The following is an 18,930-nucleotide window of genomic DNA, read 5'->3' on the forward strand; positions in this document are numbered from 1 at the left end:
ATATAAGTTGCAGTGCCAAAAACAGTTTTAGATTAAAACCATCTGCAAGTGTGTCATTCACATTCATTCATCTGTATGCAAATTTGTTCCCTTGATTGCTGTCACATTGATTCTTGTTCATGAACAGTCATTGTCCAGCTGATCAACATCCATTGTAGATAACTAGTGAAAATATTGATGCTTGCACTAGTAATTGATTTATTTGGAATCAAACAAAAAAATTGTTTACCAGGTGAAATAAATTTACCATTTCTAGAGGTGAAAGTGTTGGCGAAACAAGGAGAATGCACTTACAGAGCTAACATAATGGGAGAGGAACATTTAGAAATTATTTCTCTTAAATAAATCTGAAATACCTTGAACTTAAAAATTTTGAATTAATACATGTAACTGATTCATTTTTTGATACATTTCATAAATTGTTGTAGACTATTGACTTGTAGCACTGTATTTTAAAAAAGATTGTAACAGGTGAAAGTGAAGTATTTTAGTTCTAATCTAAAAATTTCAGATCAAATCGGCAGTGACTCAGAATAATCATTATTGAATTTCCTCTGGTTATTTTCGTTTTAAACCACTTTTACCTCATCAGTTCTTTACTTCTGGTGGAATATAATAATTTTAAATCAGTAACAGTTACTGAATATGTCAATTCTTATGCACTTTTATGACTTGTGGCCTATAGTACTGGATTTATGGTCACTCAAATATTGTTTCTTTGTTGTATATCTCAATATTTAACATTATCCTCCTCACTCTTCAGATTTACTCAGACTACTGGTGGGAGTTGCAGCATATCATGTGAAGAAACTTGTCACCATAGACTGGTCCAGGATGAATTGGTGATTGACATGGAGAAGTCAACACATGGGTTCAGTACCAATACAGAAGATGTGGCTATTGATAAGGAATGCTCAGTTGCCACCCAATTTGACTGTAGTACGAGGGAAAAGGAATTACATGTATATAGCTGTAATTTCTGCCAACAGAGCTTCTCTTCAAAATACAGACTGATAATGCATGTGTTTATGCACATTCATGGAACGCAACCACCTTCGTATGTTTGTAAGTGGTGTGGTGAGGTATTTCACAGTAATGTTGGCTTGAAAAAGCATATGAGAATGAGTGAGAATCGTCAAGTTTTAACTGCTGACAGTCACGAAAAATATGGACATAGTGAAGAGCATCAAACCACTACCTCGTTGGATAGCGAGCCAGAAGTTTCTGTCACAGAACACAATGAGCAGTCTTCATGTAAGGAAACTTGGAAAGATTCAAAGAAGCCCTCTAATGACATATGTAACACACATATGACAAATGATAGAGAGAAAACAAGTAATTATGGAACTTTGTCTATAGCTGTTAATGTCAGTGCCCAGGCTGTTCTACTTACTGCAAACAGAACCGACAGATGTGGTATTTGTGGCAAATTGTTTGCTAGGTCAGGTGATCTCGAGAGACATGTTTCCATTCATACTGGGAAAAGACTTCACAAATGTGATATTTGTGAGAAATGGTTTGCGCAGTCACGTTATCTAAATGATCACACATTAATTCACACTGGAAAGAAACCTTACATGTGCGAGATTTGTGGGAAATCTTTTACTATGTCAAGCCATCTCAAGAAACACGTATTAATTCACACTGGAAAGCAACCTCACAAATGTGAGATTTGTGGGAAATCTTTTACTGTGTTAGGCGCTCTCAAGAAACATCGATTAATTCACACTGGAAAGAAACCTCACAAATGTGAGATTTGTGGGAAATCTTTTGCTAGGGCAGATCATTGCAAGACACACACATTATCTCACACTGGAAATAAACCTCACAAATGTGAGATTTGTGGGAAATCTTTTACTACATTACGCAATCTTAACACACACTTATTAATTCACACTGGAAAGAAACCTCACAAATGTGAGATTTGTGGGAAATCTTTTACTATGTTAGGTGATCTTAAGAAACACGTATTAATTCACACTGGAAAGAAACCTCACAAATGTGAGATTTGTGGGAAATCTTTTACTGTGTTAGGCGCTCTCAAGAAACACGGATTAATTCACACTGGAAAGAAACCTCACAAATGTGAGATTTGTGGGCAATCTTTTGCTAGGGCAGATCATTGCAAGACACACACATTATCACACACTGGAAATAAACCTCACAAATGTGAGATTTGTGGGAAATCTTTTACTACATTACGCAATCTTAACACACACTTATTAATTCACACTGGAAAGAAACCTCACAAATGTGAGATTTGTGGGAAATCTTTTACTATGTTAGGTGATCTTAAGAAACACGTATTAATTCACACTGGAAAGAAACCTCACAAATGTGACATTTGTGGGAAATCCTTTACCATATTAGGCAATCTTAACAAACATTTATTAATTCACACTGGAAAGAAACCTCACAAATGTGAGATTTGTGGGAAATCCTTTGCTAGGGCAGATCATTGCAAGACACACACATTATCTCACACTGGAAATAAACCTCACAAATGTGAGATTTGTGGGAAATCTTTTACTATATTAGGCAATCTTAACACACACTTATTAATTCACACTGGAAAGAAACCTCACAAATGTGAGATTTGTGGGAAATCTTTTACTATGTTAGGTGATCTCAAGAAACACGTATTAATTCACACTGGAATGAAACCTCACAAATGTGAGATTTGTGGGAAATCCTTTACCATATTAGGCAATCTTAACAAACATTTATTAATTCACACTGGAAAGAAACCTCACAAATGTGAGATGTGTGGGAAATCTTTTGCGTTGTCATGCTATCTGAAGGAACATACATTAATTCACACTGGAAATAAACCTCACAAATGTGAGATTTGTGGGAAATCCTTTGCTAGGGCAGATCATCGCAAGAGACACTTATTATTTCACACTGGAAAGAAACCTCACAAATGTGAGATTTGTGGGAAATCCTTTACCATATTAGGCAAACTTAACAAACAATTATTAATTCACACTGGAAAGAAACCTCACAAATGTGAGATTTGTGGGAAATCTTTTACTCTATTAGGCAATTTTAACAAACATTTATTAATTCACACTGGAAAGAAACCTCACAAATGTGAGATCTGTGGGGAATGTTTTGCTACATCAGGTGATTTCAAGAGACATGCATTTGAACACACTTGAAGTGGACCTCACAGATGTGGTATCTGTGACAAAAGTTTCACTTACTTGGATACTCTCAAGACACATGCATTACTTCACATCAGAAAGAAAATGTAAGTATGTGTTAGTTTACGCAAATAGGTTTTCGTGGTTGGTGCCCTCAAGGCCTATAAAATAATGTATGTACCAGGGGACAATAAATTGTACTTTCGGTGAAATAACTTTAAAATCTGGTAGAATTGTAAAAAAATTTGTTATGATGTGTACTATAGAGCACTAACAGATAATGTGACAAAAAGTTCATATCTGTAGCTCCAGATGTCAAGAAATGGTATTACCAAATACTCAAGAAACACGAATCAAATGTGTTTTTGCCATTAGCACTGCTGCTTTTTCCTATTGATCTTGCGACAAGAAGATTGTGAATTGTGATAAATCCTTACATTTGTCAGTAATCATAAGTATCTTGCAATATTCAGTATAAGGCCAAGGAAATGTGATGACTTGCTGCTTAATATTCCAAACAAAGTCATCATGTAGTACTTGTAACTCTGTATTTGTAGAAACAGTGACAGTAAAAATATATTCATGGCACTTGCTTCATTGAGGCTAGTAAACTCAATACTGGAGAAACATGATTATAACAATTATTTTACTCAGATATGTTTTTCAAGAGACTTGGTGTGTCATTAATAGTGTGTACATTTATGTTCTGTTGGTTCTAATCCTGCGTTAGTAAACATAACAACGAATATAAGAACCTGCTTAATAGCATGTTCGGCCACCTTTGGAATACAGTACTTTGATTATTCTACATGATATGGACTTGACACATCATTTACATGTTTCTGGGTGTATGTTGCACCAGTTGTATTCCACACGTTCAGATTAGCTAAATGGTATGGTTCAAGACATCAGTGTTAGCTATCATGCTACTCAGACCATGCACATGTGACATGGACAATTATCCCGCTGAAAGATGCCTCCACTATGGGAGAGCACACCAGGAATGAAGGAATCCATGCAGTTGCAATAAATGTCACGTAGTCTGCAACTGTCATGATGCCTTCAGGAATGAAGGAATCCATGCAGTTGCAATAAATGTCATGTAGTCTGCAACTGTCATGATGCCTTCTGTTGCTAACAGGTGTCCCACAGGAGCCAAAGTGACTGCCCCCATAGCATAATGGGCCCTCTATTTGGTTCCATTCATTTAGATGATAGCATATCTGGATGTGCAACTGACCTGGTGTAACAGGAAATGTCACCCATCCTGACAGTTAACATTTGAAATGACCTTCACTCCAGCGTCAATGATCCCTTGCCCACTGCAGTTGCAGGTGAACATTTTGGTGGATCGGTATGGAAACATACAGTGACCATATCTTCCAGAGCCACACATTCAACAATGTACATTGAACTGTGGGTTTCAAAACGTGTATGGCTGCCCCAGCGTTGTTTTCTGTCATTAGATATGCCACATATTGCCACATCTCCAGCTTTACAGAGCAGGCAAGCTTCTGACCTCCATTCTTTGTGAAGAAGTATTGATGTATTACATCTTTTCATAATGTTATGGACTTATTACCTTTCAGCCACTTTCCTCAGATGTTCACAACAGTAGCATAGATCCATTGTACCAACTTCACCACTTTTGAGGTGCTAGTTCCCAACTGCAATGCCACTTTAACTTGCCCTTTGCTAAAGTCACTTACATCATTAAATTTACATGTTCGAAGCTCATCTTACTGATAGAACAAAATGTGTAAATCTGTGGTCTGCTTATATACTTGTAATCTGCTTACTGCATCATGTGCATACAACGTGGCGTTCATTCTCCTCATGAACAGTGTTCATCACATTTTTGCCCATCAGTGCATCTTCATGTAAATGGGTCAGATGCAGAAATGTGTAATCTAAGAAATTCATCATGCTTGGTTGCCATTTACACTAGTGCACAATAGCTATATTTTTTGTGAAATATTTTTGTTTCACAAAGCTCTGTACATAATTCAGAGATAATATAGGTGTTATCCACCAAAGCTCTTAATTACTCGTTCAGCATCTAATACTGTGTAAGTTCTACAAAAAAAAGAAATATGTAAATAAACATTAGGTGTTATGATTTGATTCCAGTTATTTGTATACACAAGAACAACACTTGGGAGAGCTCAGAACGTGAGCATTAAATATTTCGTGTGTTATATTCAAAGATGTTTCCATTGTGGGTATTTTTCTTAATTTGTGGTAAATATACATGAGGTTTTTGGAAAATTGTACTTATGCTTGAGTTTCAATTTCAGAACGATTGTTTTTAAATTTTGATTTCCTACCTATTTGTTATTGTTGAAAGTGGTTTAGTATGTTTCATCATATGTGTAACAATGGGAGATAGTTATAATTAAGTGATTGGCACTGTTCTGTGTTGCTACACTTCAGCTGTGACACTTTGTAGTGATATGATTACATTGTATTTCATCTTTTCCATGATAGTACATCCACAACTGCTGTATGGGTTATTCATAATAGACAACATTCACATACAATTGTATTAAATATTATTTTCCATTAAAAGGAAAGAAAAACCGGGTTTCTGGACAATAGCCTTATATTCCAATGAATTTGAAAATGTACTACAAAGTGTGGCAACTATACATAATATAAATCTCTAAGAAACAGTAAAATTTGTAGTAACATGTTAAAAAAGGGTACACAATATGGACTGAATATCTATAGGCGTCAGCTAAGGATGGGTCATATGGTGTTTCTCTGGTACACGAGATGTAAGCAGAAAATAAACATATTCAGTGGTTGTGTGGAAAACCATCCAAAGAACTGAGTCTACATAAACACTGTACATACCCATAAATTAAAGAGTGTAACTGCACCTATTAAAATAATAACCTAAGCTAATCACTACAGAATAAACTGTTGTATAAGAATTGTCAAGGACAAGTCTGTCGTAGGTTGTGGATCCAAGAGTAAGGATAATCAAGCACATTGTTTAAGAAAAAACAACAATGAGGAGTAATTTAAAACAACTAACTGGTATTTGCATCAGAACTTTACTTCTGAGGCCACTAACAGACTGAGGGGCATAGTGCTGGAGAATGGGACAGAAGCACACCTCTGATCAGACTGACAGCTGGTTGCCAATAGTGAGCCAAATTTATCCCAGCTATGCCCTATGGTCCCATGTGACCATTAACAGCGGTCTCATTGGTTGCTGGATGGTTTTCTAGGTTTTCCTCACTAAGGATGCTTCTCGGAAGTGTCTCCCCATCAGTATCCTCACTGTCAGAATTGTATGAATGTCAACAAGCATATACAGCGGTAACTGATACAGAACTAGCCCCTGACTAGCCACAGCTCTGAAGTGAAACATTTCATAAAGTGTTCCCCACTCGGTCTATCTATCTACCACACACACTTCACTCCCCCTCCATAGCAGTAGGCTAATTATTTCAAAATTACAAAAGTAGTAGTTTGATGTTTGAAAATGCTCCTTTGGACCGGTGGCTCTTGCTAAAGGATGCAACGTTCTAATAGGGGAAACAAATAATTTCCGAAATGCAGTAAAAAAAGTGGACAGGAATAGAAAACTAAAAGTATTTAAGAAGTGAGAAATAATAGTACAATAATTTAGAGTTCGAATTGGCCAATTTTGGCTATTGTAGAAATATACGCAGCTAACTGTAATGATGCACTGATACAGTGGTGTGGTGGTGCCGAGGCAACAGGTGTACTGACCATGTACTGAGCCAGCAGGGACAGCATGAGGGCTGCCAAGATACATCAGCTGGGCAGTGGCTAAGCTGGTGCAATGGTGATGCCAGTGGACAGTGATGGAGTATTGTGGTTCAGAATGACAGCATTGGGGCCAGCAAATGTTGTTACCAGTTGTGAAGGTCTAGCCTCGCAGATCATGAAAGGCTGTAACACTGCATCAGATGCGTGCATCATCCAAGGCTGGCTGGTTATTTCGATACAAAAGGAGGTCTAGCTCAATAATATTAATAAGATTTATTACTTTTCCTATTTTCTCTGCAGTTTGTAGTATAAAAGTTAAAATTACGAAGTTATTGAAGGATACATTACAAACTGATTATATATCCATAATAAACTAATCTCATTAAGACAACTGTAACACTTTCATTGTTTTATTAAATCTTATTTCATGTACTTAGGTTGACAGCCCTGTAGCCAGGCAGATGTGCGTGTATGAAGCTCTCACTAAGTTAAGCGATTAATATTGGAATAAGAGCTAATTTAGTTAATATTACATTTTAGACTAGTGCATTTACTTCTTATCTAATCTATGTATTGAAGGTTTTGCTTTTCTAAACGTAATTACATCGAAAAGGAAATATTTTGTAAAGGCCGGCAGTTGCGTTGTTGTTTACATATTTTGGCGTAAATTTCGTATGAGTGTAGATATTTGTTTTTGACTAGACTTAGCTCTTCAAAGTTAAATTAATTCGTGTCTCTCATCCAGAATTTGTGTGGTTGATTAAAAGTTTCTCAGCCAAGTTTATAAGTTTGTTTACATTAGTGTTTAGTTACATACTCGGACAGGTTAAAACCTATTGTGCTGTTGAAGTTATTTTCTGCTTTTGTGTCACGTTTTACTATCAAACCATTTGTGACAAGTGTGGTGGTTGCCGTAGAAATTTGAAAGAGGGAGTGTTCTATATAGACTGTAGGTTGTGGTTTCATTGGGGAGAGTGTAGCGGAGAGGAAACGAGCATAGATGATGAGACTCTTCCATGGCAGTGTAGGTTACATAGAAAGGATAGAAAAATCGCGGAACTGGCGGCAAAGATTTGTGCCCTTAAGGCTGAATTAGAAATCACGAATTTGGAATTCTGTAAGCTAAGGGAGGAAAAGGACTCTGGGTGCTGGTAAAAGGTAGCAAGCAAAGGGCGAAAAAGGGAAACAGTTGATAAAACTTATAAAATTCAGTTAGGATATCAGTTTGGCTTGCTACCTGAAGTAGTGGAGGAAGGGCCTCATTCAGATTTAGTTGAATGTAGGTTGAAGCAGAATATTAGCTTAAAGAAAAAAAGACAGGTCGGGATCAAACCAGAATAGAAAAAGAAAAATTCTGCTTATAGGTAGCAGTCATGGGAGGGCTGTGGCCCAACAGCTACAGGAGAAATTAGGGACAGAGTACCAGGTCACAAGTTTTGTGAAACCGAGTGCTAGCCTTAGCCAGGTGACAGAAAACTTATGTCAGCTATGCAAGGACTTTGAGAAGGAAAATCAGGTAATTATAGTTGGGGGAGCAGTAAGCAGCCTGGCTATGAATCCAGAGTATAGTATTAGGAGTGACCTGGATAAAATAGGAGCAGTAACTGGGCACATGAATGTTGGGTTTTCGGAGGTATTTCAGCGCTATGATCAGCCCTGGGTATCGCGTGTTAACACTGAACTGAACAGGATGCTCCAGACACCGGCAAAGCCTCACATGAGTGTTGGTCCAGTTGATGCTATTGGTAGGTGGGGCTACACTACACATAGCCTGCACCTTATTAGGAAGGGGGAAGATAAATTAGCTTCTCTATTAGCAGATACTGTAAGGGGGGCCACAGTCACACAAGGGGTGATCCCTGTGGTTACTGCGACCAAGGCAGACAGTTTTTTTTTTTTTTTTTTTTTTTTTTTTTTTTGTTAAAGTCAATTTCCAGACAGAAACAACCAAGGAAAATAGAAGAAAAGAAACTTCATGCACAGCAAATAAGGATAAAGCTAAGGATGATATCAACTTCACCAAAATATCAGAGGAATAAAAAAAAGTAGGTGAGCTGATAATGTATTTAGATGATCTCGAAAATAAGAATGAGATTGATATACTTTGTCTGTCTGAGCACCATGTAACTGTGGGGATGGAAAATGTGTGTATAAATGGGTATCATTTAGCATCTTACACTTGTAGATCTAGTATGGATAAAGAAGGAGTTCCCATTTTCATAAAACAAGGGTATAAATACAGAACTGTAGAAGTGAGTAAATTTTGTGTTGATCAGCACTTTGAGGTTTGTGCATGTTAACTTCAGCTAGACAATGTTGATATTAGCAACAGTGTACAGGTTTCCACTAGGAGATTGGGAGCTATTCATAAAAAAGTTTGACTCCCTATTATGCTGTCTGTCAGACAAAAAGAAGTTATTAATCTGGGGTGATTTCAGTGTTAACTTTTCTAAGCAATTCTGATAGGAAAAGTGAACTAGAAGTGTTGTTAACAACATATAACTTAGAATCAGTATCCCTACACGTATAGCTCAAGACAGTAGTACTCTAATAGATATGTATTTGTACAGCAAGAGGATGTAGAACAAACACATGCTTTCCCTGTAGTAAATGGATTATCTGACCATGATGCACAACTGATTAACTTACAAAACATAACAGGGTGTACACTTCAGAAACCATTAAGTAAAAGTGTGAGGGTGCTCAACCCGGTATCTATGGATCACTTCAGAGAAAGTTTAGGAAATGTAAACTGGGAAGATATATATAATGATCCAAATGCTAATGATAAATGCAGCAGATTTCCTTATAAATTTATATCCCTTTTTGAACATTGTTTTCCAAAGAAAATTACTAAATGTAACACCACAATATTTTTAAAGAAACCTTGGATTATTGTAGGTATTAATGTGTCTTCAGAAAGAAAAAGAAAACTGTATGAGACAGCAAGAAGTAATTTTACACTATAAAAATTATTGTAACACACTGAGAATAGTTGTAAGGAAATCAAGAAATATGTATGTTAGAGAACAAATTAACAACTCCAGCAATAAAATTAAATCAATATGGAATGTTGTTAGAAGGGAGACAGGAAAACTACCCAGTGGGGTAGGTAGTATTACTGATAAAGAGAATGAGACCATCTTAACCAACATTACACAGGTAGCCAATGTATTTAACAATCACTTCTTAAGCGTGGGAGAAAAAATTGGTGAGAATAGTTCAAAAGAAAAAGCCAGGCAGCACATGGAAGAGTCAGTTTTGATAAATTTTAGTCAGATTAGGTTTCATCTAACTAACTCTTGTGAAATAAGGAAAATTATTAAATCATTGAAAAATAAATATTCTGTAAGAGTAGACGACATCAAAACAATTTGGAGCAATTACAGCTGATATTTTGAGTCACATATGTAATGCATCACTGACACAGGGTATTTTTCCAGACAGGTTAAGATATATCCATTGTCAGGCCTCTCTACAAAAGGGGGAAACCACAGATGCCAATCATTACTGGCCAGTATCCTAGCTTACAGCATTTTCAAAAATGTTTGAGAAAGTAATGTACTCAAGGGTGGTTAGCCATCTCAACAGTAATGGGATACTTAGTAAGTCACAGTTTGGATTCCAGAACTGCTGTTCCACTGAGACAGCAATATGCAGTTTCACTGTCTACATAATAGAGTGTTTAAATAGTAAATTGTCACCAGTAGGAATATTCTGTGACTTATCCAAAGCATTTGATTGTGTGAACCATGACATTATGTTAGAGAAATTACAATTCTATGGTATAAATGGAAAAGCATATGAGTGGTTTAAGTCATATCTACAGGACAGGAAGCAAAAAGTCTCCTTGTATGCTTCTAGTGATTGGAATGAGTTTGCCACTTCATCTAACTGGAATGAAATTACATTAGGTGTTCCACAAGGTTTGATCATGGGTCTCCTCCTGTTCTTGATATGTGTGAATGATCTCCCTTCTTATGTGAAACAAGATGTTGAACTGACACTGTTTGCTGGTGATACAAGCATAATTATTAATCCAGTAAAGGAAAGTCCAATAGAAAATGATACAAATAAGGTCTTTTGAAAAGTTATTAATTGGTATTCTGTGAATGGGTTTCCTGTGAACTTCGAAAATACACAGTACATCCAATTTTCTGCTCCGAAAAGTTTAATTCCTTCAATAAAAATAACACATCAAAAGAAGTCTGTAGCCAGGGTACAGCATACTAAGCTTTTGGGTGTACATATAGATGATAATCTTAATTGGAAAATTCGTGTTTTGGATCTCGTAAAGCGACTAGGTTCAGCAACTTTTGCAGTCAGAATAATTGCCAATTTTGAGGATGTAGAAATTTACTTTGCATAGTTCCACTCTCTGATGTCATACAGAATAATATTCTGGGGCAACTCAACACTTAGGCAAAAGGTATTCATTGGTCAAAAGAAAGTAGTTAAAATAATGTGTGGGGTTCATAGTCGCACATCTTGTAGGCATCTGTTTAAAAGGTTAGGGATTCTTACAACTGCTTCATAGTACATTTACTCAGTAATTAAATTTTTTCTCAACAACATGGACCAGTTTAAAATCAACAGTGACATTCATGATCACAATACCAGAAAAAAGAAAGACCTACACTGTCCTTTACTTAACCTATTTTTGGCACAGAAAGGGGTAAAATATGCAGCTATAAAACTTTTCGATAAATTACCAGATGAGATACAATGTCTGACAGACAGCAGTAATAGTTTCAAAAACAAATTGAAATCATAACTCCTTGACAACTCCCTCTATACCATAGATGAATTCTTGAATATGAGTAAATAAATCTGGAGATATAATATATGCATTTTGTGCCATTTAAGGGAATGGGGTAGATAATAGAAATATTTAGGTAATGTAAACACTATAATGTAAACAAAAAAGCAACTTGTTTCCTGTGCGCATTTCTTGTGTATTTGACACATTCCACATCATAATGGTTTTTCCGTGCTATTGATAAATGGAACATGTAACTAACTCAATAACTAACTAACTTAATTGATATTGGTTATTAAATCCTATATCATTGGTTTGGTCCTTAACTAAGTGGAATTTAATGCTCGCCTATGTTGCAAAATACGCAAAATAACAAAATTATACAATGGAAACAATCTAATACATATTAGCATCCCATCTCCTAATGCTTAGTCATAAACGAGAGTTGTGACTGAATTGCGCCAGGATCCAAAATCCACTTAAGTATAAAATTACCCAACAGCTGCTGCTTGTGCACCACTGGTTTGGTGATCTGAATAGTTCACAGTATCCTGGATTACATATGATCCATATAACCATTCTGAGGACAACTACAGTGACTGGAAGATACATGACACCAGGGCAACCACTCTATGTAGGAATTCCAGCTTACTCCACTCAGTGATGTGTGCAATGCCGTGGTCAATGGTAACTTGCAATTTTCCCAAGCTAGTATTCATCAATGGTTTGCAGAAGGTGAGTCTTTGATTTTTTTGATAGTGTAGGCAGGCTATCGATTGGGTGCCAGCACAAAAGGTGTTTCAGGAAAATTAGAAGAAAAATTTAAATGTTATTCTGTGTGTAAGTTAAATGAGCAAATAACGTAATGGTGGGTGTGATACATCATAATAAGAACATTGAATAAAAGTCTACCATTAGAGAAACTCGAAAAGTCTGGAATGTAAATGCATGGTCACAGCAGAGAACTGCTACTATAGTTGACTGTGCTACCAAATACAGTAATCTGTTCCCAGTGGGCATAAATAAAGATTTGTGCATTGCCACAATAATGTGAGAGCAAGAGAATTCTGTAGTTTCCCCTAAAAGCAATGCAATTTCACAATGCACTAATGTAGAGTAATAAGGTACGAGGCTTGTAATAATTAGTGTGAATGCATAGTTGAAACTCGAACTACATGGCCGTGTGATGGACAACCCTTCGAAACAATCAGGATGCCCGTTTGCCAGACATTGCGTTCATAGGCAGCCACACAGGCGATAGAGAAAGAGAAGGTGATAATACTCAAATTTGCGACTGGTGCAAGTTATGGGCAGGGATATCTGCAATTTTAAAACATCTGTAGATCATTACAGTTGTACAATAGCAGCAGTGCAATAATACAGCAAGGTTGATTCCTAGATGGAGTAGATCATTTGCATGTGTACTGATGCATGAAATGAATTATTAGTTATGGTTTGCTGGAAGGTTTCAGCTGCCACTAAGTTAGGGCCGAGGCTCTGTTGCAGTCTTGACTGAATGGTAGTGTGCACAGTGTTAACATTCAAGTGTTGCGTGGGTGTTACACAACAAGATCTGTAAGGCTTTGGTCCCTTCCAAAGTAGCAGTCAGTTTGCACAGTTCCCTGTGTGCAGTTATTAAGTCACGCTGGATCGCGTTTTTAAGTTCTTAGTATTTCAGTATTAGCACAGCGGCTATATTATGGATTTGTCAGTCGGTAACCAAAAGTTGTCTTCAATGTGATTGAGCTGCACATGCCAGGATACTAGGATTTCATGATACTGCGTAACAAAGAACGAAGCTCGCTGGGGAGCTTTATCACAGCGATCATCATCAGTCTGATCAGGGGTACCAAATTTGTTTTCAGCACAGCTGCACTTCTATTAAACCAAACTTGCATAGCAATGCGGAGTGGTACTGTGACTGTTTGTTCACAGGATGAACAGTGTTTGTAATGCAGTGAAGGAGATTAAATCTGTGAAAAGACAGAGATGGTAATACACATTGTCTGGTCGTTTCTGCTTGCATGCTGCAAGAGATAGCACTCGTGTAGAGGCAATAGCAACAGGGTACCAAGGTCGACGGCTTCGCAATCAAAATGATTGATCGGCAGTATTTATAGTGTGTTCACAGGTGCTAGTTGTATTGAGACTTTGCAAAAGTTTAAAAGATCATTATTCTTTTGAAAAATTACTGATGAAATATGTTGAGCAGGGCTGAATTTTGAGGGGACTGAATTCACAGCCAGTTGTTTTTGGCATGCTTTTAGAAAGAACAAAAGACTTTGTAGCCTGGCATATTGCAGAATTAGGTCAACAGTTGGCTAATGTGTATGATTTACTGTAGTGTGCTAATTCTATACTTTGTTGAGAAAATAAATGTGAGTTTCTATCACCACTTTTCTGAAAATTAATGAGAATGAAACCACATTTTCGAAGCGTCCATTATGTAAACTGGCATGAGTATGGAAATGTTAGATTTAGGACAAGGATGTCAAAATGGGAGCCAGTAGACATACCCAGTAGTGATAACTTCCTTGGTGAGCTATGAGAAAGAATAGAGGGCTTAGTTGTTAGGAAAATGGCCAAACCAGCTTCAGTTATCTGTAACGAAATTAAAATTGAGAGTATTGGTTACATTTATAATTGTAATGCATTAAAATATAATGGGTGGTGCAATGAGAGTGTGAGGTGAACTAGGAAGGAAATCATGATTAACTGTCCAAACTCATGATGGCTAGGACTGTAGTCTTGTGACTGTTGAGGGACCTAACTGGTTCATGCCAGTCCTAATTAAATTAGCTGATAAAAACAGATCGCAGAACATGACAATATGAACTGGAAAACAGAAATACATTAACAGGAAAAGAGGTGACATCATGCACTACAGTTACTGCAACTTAATCATAAAGGGAAGCAAAAGAAATGGCAGGAGCTCGTTTCTAGATGAATCAGACGTTTTTCGTCATCTCATCAGGCTATCAAGGTGTAATGAACTTACAAGCGGTAGGAATCGAAAAGAGTGTGCTGCTTCCATACAAGATTTGTGTCATGAAGCCATAGAATTTTATTCTGCTGCTATAAAAGTATGTCAAAGCTAAATATGGTAAAGGAATGTGAAATGAGCAGAAACGCCTGTAGATACGTGAGGTAAGTAAATGAGTTAAAAGAGTCAAAGCATTTAAAGTTTTTCTCAGTGATGCAAGGCTGACAAGTAGTACATTAACGTTGTAGGTGTGTAAGGCGCTGGGGTGTATCCAACTGTATAGTTACTTATAGTGTACTACATGTGAATGCATAATGTGGTACGTATTAGTGGATATGAAAGGGTCGCAAAAGAAACCTGTATCAGTAATGTATGCATATCCACTGCTCTCTTGGTTAGTGACAGAAGGGGAAGCACAGAGAATTTGAACAGATTGCATGAAGCATTCTAAATCTTCGCATAAACGGAATGGTGGGCATCAGATGCGTTCGCATTCACGTCATCAAAATAGCAGAGCCTAACTGGCAGGTAAAACACATCACTAGAGGGACAGATGCACAAAATTGTGGGTTAGTGAGTATTTAATTAATGATTGTAACTGATAACATTGGTGGTGGCCACATTGGAAAAAGACTTTATTATTCATATTTCTTCTTGAAGGAGTGAGCAAGGCTGAAATTGTTGTGGTGCCAGGTGCATCATCGAGGAACTGCTTGATAAATGTGATTTTGTACTCATGAATGCCACATTTTTTTCAATGGAGGATGTAGATAATATCTGAGGTCCGCTTTTGCACAATGGCGACGAGTAATGTAGAACAGCTGGCCGCTGTGACCGAGCGGTTCTAGGCGCTTCAGTATGGAACCGCGCGACTGCTATGGTCGCAGGTTCGAATCTTGCCTCGGGCATGGCTGTGTGTGATGTCCTTAGGTTAGTTAGGTTTAAGTAGTTCTAAGTTCTAGGGGACTGATGACCACAGCAGTTCTAGGGGACTGATGACCTCAGATGCTCCCATAGTGCTCAGAGCCATTTGAAACATTTTGATTGGCATGCCTGTTTCTAGAGCAACTGTCACAGTGACAAGAGCAGTTAGTCCATCACTGTATAATTACAACAATCAATGCATTTACCCTTCTTTGCAAAACAGTATGTAATTCTTATTCGTCCATATGACAGTGAAGATGCTACCGTTGTTTGAAAATTGTTTGTCTCTTAACTTCATATAGAATGGGGCATAATTACGCATTACCTTTCACAAACCATTGCTGTGAAACTATATTTGACACCTTCTGTGTCTTTAGTGCCTTTCAGGTATCATTGTTTGGTAATGAAGTTAGGTCATTTGTGATACAGAAGTAGTATATAATTCAACTTATCTATGCTTTCGTTCTCCTGACCTACCCTTGATATCCTATATTTTTGTCATGCTGGATCTATGGTCTCGACATGCAGCAGTGTCTTCTGACAATGCACATAACTCTGATGTTCAGGATTTCACATCTGAAGTCTATTGTAAATTAGGTGGAGAATGGAGGAAAGTATAGTTTTTAAAGGCGTAATACATTTCCTATAATGGCATATGGCAAACTTCGTAACCATAAATCGCTTGTTTCACCAGATCAATCCACATGAGGTACTATAGATTCTACCACAAATTGCGAGGGCCAGGACTTATTTTTGTTGTGTTATCCTTCACATAGAAGGAATATAGATCATCTGACGTGCAAAAGTCCTGCCAAACAGTAACTGCTGCTCTATATGCATGTGTTGGCCTGAGTGCTAGTAATATCTTGCAGTGTGAGTTATTCTTTGTTTACAAAACGCTAACACAACTTCGAGATAATACCGTCTTATACATTATAACTTCCCACTAGTGTATACTATGAGAGTCTTGGGTAATTTTATAGCTGTGGTTTGCAGATTTTAGGCGACTGTAAGTACATGATCTCTGTAGGGTACTCTTTGCATGAATTAGTCTTTAGTATTAACTCAAAGCACCTGATATAGAGGTCGCCTGGTTGTTGCATATTTGGTTCTTAACTGTTATATAAATGAATGCACTTATCTCTTGTCTCTTCATGTATTAAATTAAGAAGTTTACTTGCCTATTGTGGACAATATAACTGTGAATTCTAAAGTAAATTTTGATAGTAAAGTGGAAATAGCATGACATCTGACAATAAGTGAAAGTTTGTTGTATGTGTTTTTCGTACGAAACTCGGCAAAAGAAAAATATGTATTGCTGCAAAGAAACCATTCGATCAATTTCAGCTACTGGAAAGAGACTTCGTTACTTAACGTCTCGAATTATCTATTTCACTTCAATGCTGCTTATGAGTTGGTTAAGTAAAACATCGTTCTACCTCAAAACTGTAATTCTCATTTTATAACAATGTAGTACTGAGTAAACCTCGTTTTCAATAGTGTAAATGCGTTCGTAAAAAGTCCATTTCACATGATGTAAAGTCTCTAGTGCACATAATGTAAAACTAACAGTTATTTCATGTATCATCATAGTACGGTTCTCACATATAGGAATGTTTACAGCTTTACTGAGTAACATAGTAATCTCCTGATGGTGTTGAATTGTAGCCCCACACATTCTCTTTTACTGGTACTTGATTATTATAAAACAACTGATCTCTCTAAATTCGTGTCCACTGTATAAGCAGTTACTTCTGGTCACACTTTTATGATTTACATTATCACTTCTCTTGTTACTTTGCTGTTAATATACAGTAACTTATAATACAGCAAGGCACACTCTTACTTTAGAAAGCAATTTTGGCAGCATCTTGCATAAAAAACTGCAAAAGAAAGATGGCCAACTAGCCACAACTGGAGACTGGTTCTATAGTCTAGCACAATTCGTTTGCACTAGCCAGTCAAAATGACTGACTGAATGACAGAATTATTACTCAAAACAGCATCAATAAAATAAATTTCTTCCTATAGTGAAATCACTCCTACACAGAATAAAATACCACATAAAACTCGTTCGAACAAACGATACCTCAATCCCATGACCTCAAGGCATAAGGGTGCTTATTTCTCAAGGCATACAGAGGATGAGCTGACAGCAACTTGTCCTTTTTTTTCCTGCATGATAGTACCTCTGCCTTGTCATAAATAATTTTGAACTGAAGTAAGTGGCACTGCAGAGGGTGGCAGAGCTTGACCATGGTACAGCTGTAACCAGTCAGAATATACTACCACTGTATGGTCAGAAATTGAATATCTGTATAAACAGAAGTCACTCGTGTGATGGAATAAGGCATTTCGTATTGAGACATGAATTTCTTAGTCTTCCCTTTCTTAATCATGGGGTTACAAATCAAAAGTAGGTCCCCAAGTTTACACTGAGAAAGCACAGTCCCTTTGTTACTTCGTTCATCTTGTTTCTGGGTAGCTTATATTTATTTTGCTTTATCTGCTTCCAGATAGCCTTTAGGTGACAACTTCTGCCAGATCCACGGCAGATGGGTGTTTATGATGTTCAAATGGGGAGCTCGCAGGCCATCCATATACTTCCTCATAGGATGTATACCTAGTTGATTCATGTATATGACTATTTTATGCAGAAGTTACATAGGCAACCTACCTGTCCCAGTCATTGAGTGGTTTATGTAGTAAGACAAAATCCGAACTGCTGTTTGATGAACACATTGAAGGTGGCTATTAGCTTTTGGATGATAAGGAGTGTTTCTCTATTTTTGGGTTCATAGTAATTTATACACTTGTAGAAACAGGGTGTACATTAAATTAGTCCTCTGTTCAGTCAAAATATCATCAGGGCCTCCGAATGATAAAAATTAAGTATTTACAAAGGCACTCATTACTATTCCTATAGTCATACCTGGATCTTGTACTAGACTTAGATATCTAGATCAGTGGTAGATAGGATATATTAATAATTCTGTGTGGTCTGTGGGAACGGTCTGACACTGTCCAAGGCAACGTTCTGAAATGGGTTTGTAGCGTCTGTAAGTGTTTGCAAGGCAATTTAAGTCCATTGTGGGACTGAACTCTGACCACAAGGCAAGTAGTTTTGTATATACTTATGAACATCAGTCTGTCTACCTTCTCATCAATACTGTTTGTCTATTCTGGCATTTGTGGCTTTTTGTCCATTATGACATGCCTGCAAACTGTCATGATACTGAGCTATTATACATGCTTGCAACTCTTTCTGCAATTATGACTGTTGCTCAGGGGAATTTATGTGGCATACAATATAATCAACTGTGACAAAATGTTGAAGAGAATTGTACCAGTTACATTGTACATCTCTCAATTCT

General features: G+C 37.1%; 1 protein-coding gene across 2 annotated transcripts in view; it reads left to right on the plus strand.

The window, feature by feature from the left end:
* LOC126213424 (zinc finger protein 99-like) overlaps positions 1-6,013 on the plus strand; it is a 126,294-nt gene extending 120,281 nt beyond the window's left edge. Inside the window, exons 8-10 of one of the 2 annotated variants that reach the window (XM_049941164.1) lie at positions 764-1,824; positions 2,497-2,580; positions 2,665-6,013. In XM_049941164.1, the coding sequence (XP_049797121.1) occupies positions 764-1,824; positions 2,497-2,580; positions 2,665-3,161 (1,642 nt within the window). In that variant the 3' untranslated portion in view covers positions 3,162-6,013. Of the gene's footprint in view, positions 1-763; positions 1,825-2,496 lie in introns of both variants that reach the window. The other variant, XM_049941165.1, reaches the window with a different exon arrangement.
* Positions 6,014-18,930: the final 12,917 nt, after the last annotated feature.

Source organism: Schistocerca nitens, chromosome 11 (genome assembly GCF_023898315.1).
Source record: "Schistocerca nitens isolate TAMUIC-IGC-003100 chromosome 11, iqSchNite1.1, whole genome shotgun sequence".
In the NCBI taxonomy this organism is placed as follows: Eukaryota; Metazoa; Arthropoda; class Insecta; order Orthoptera; family Acrididae; genus Schistocerca; species Schistocerca nitens.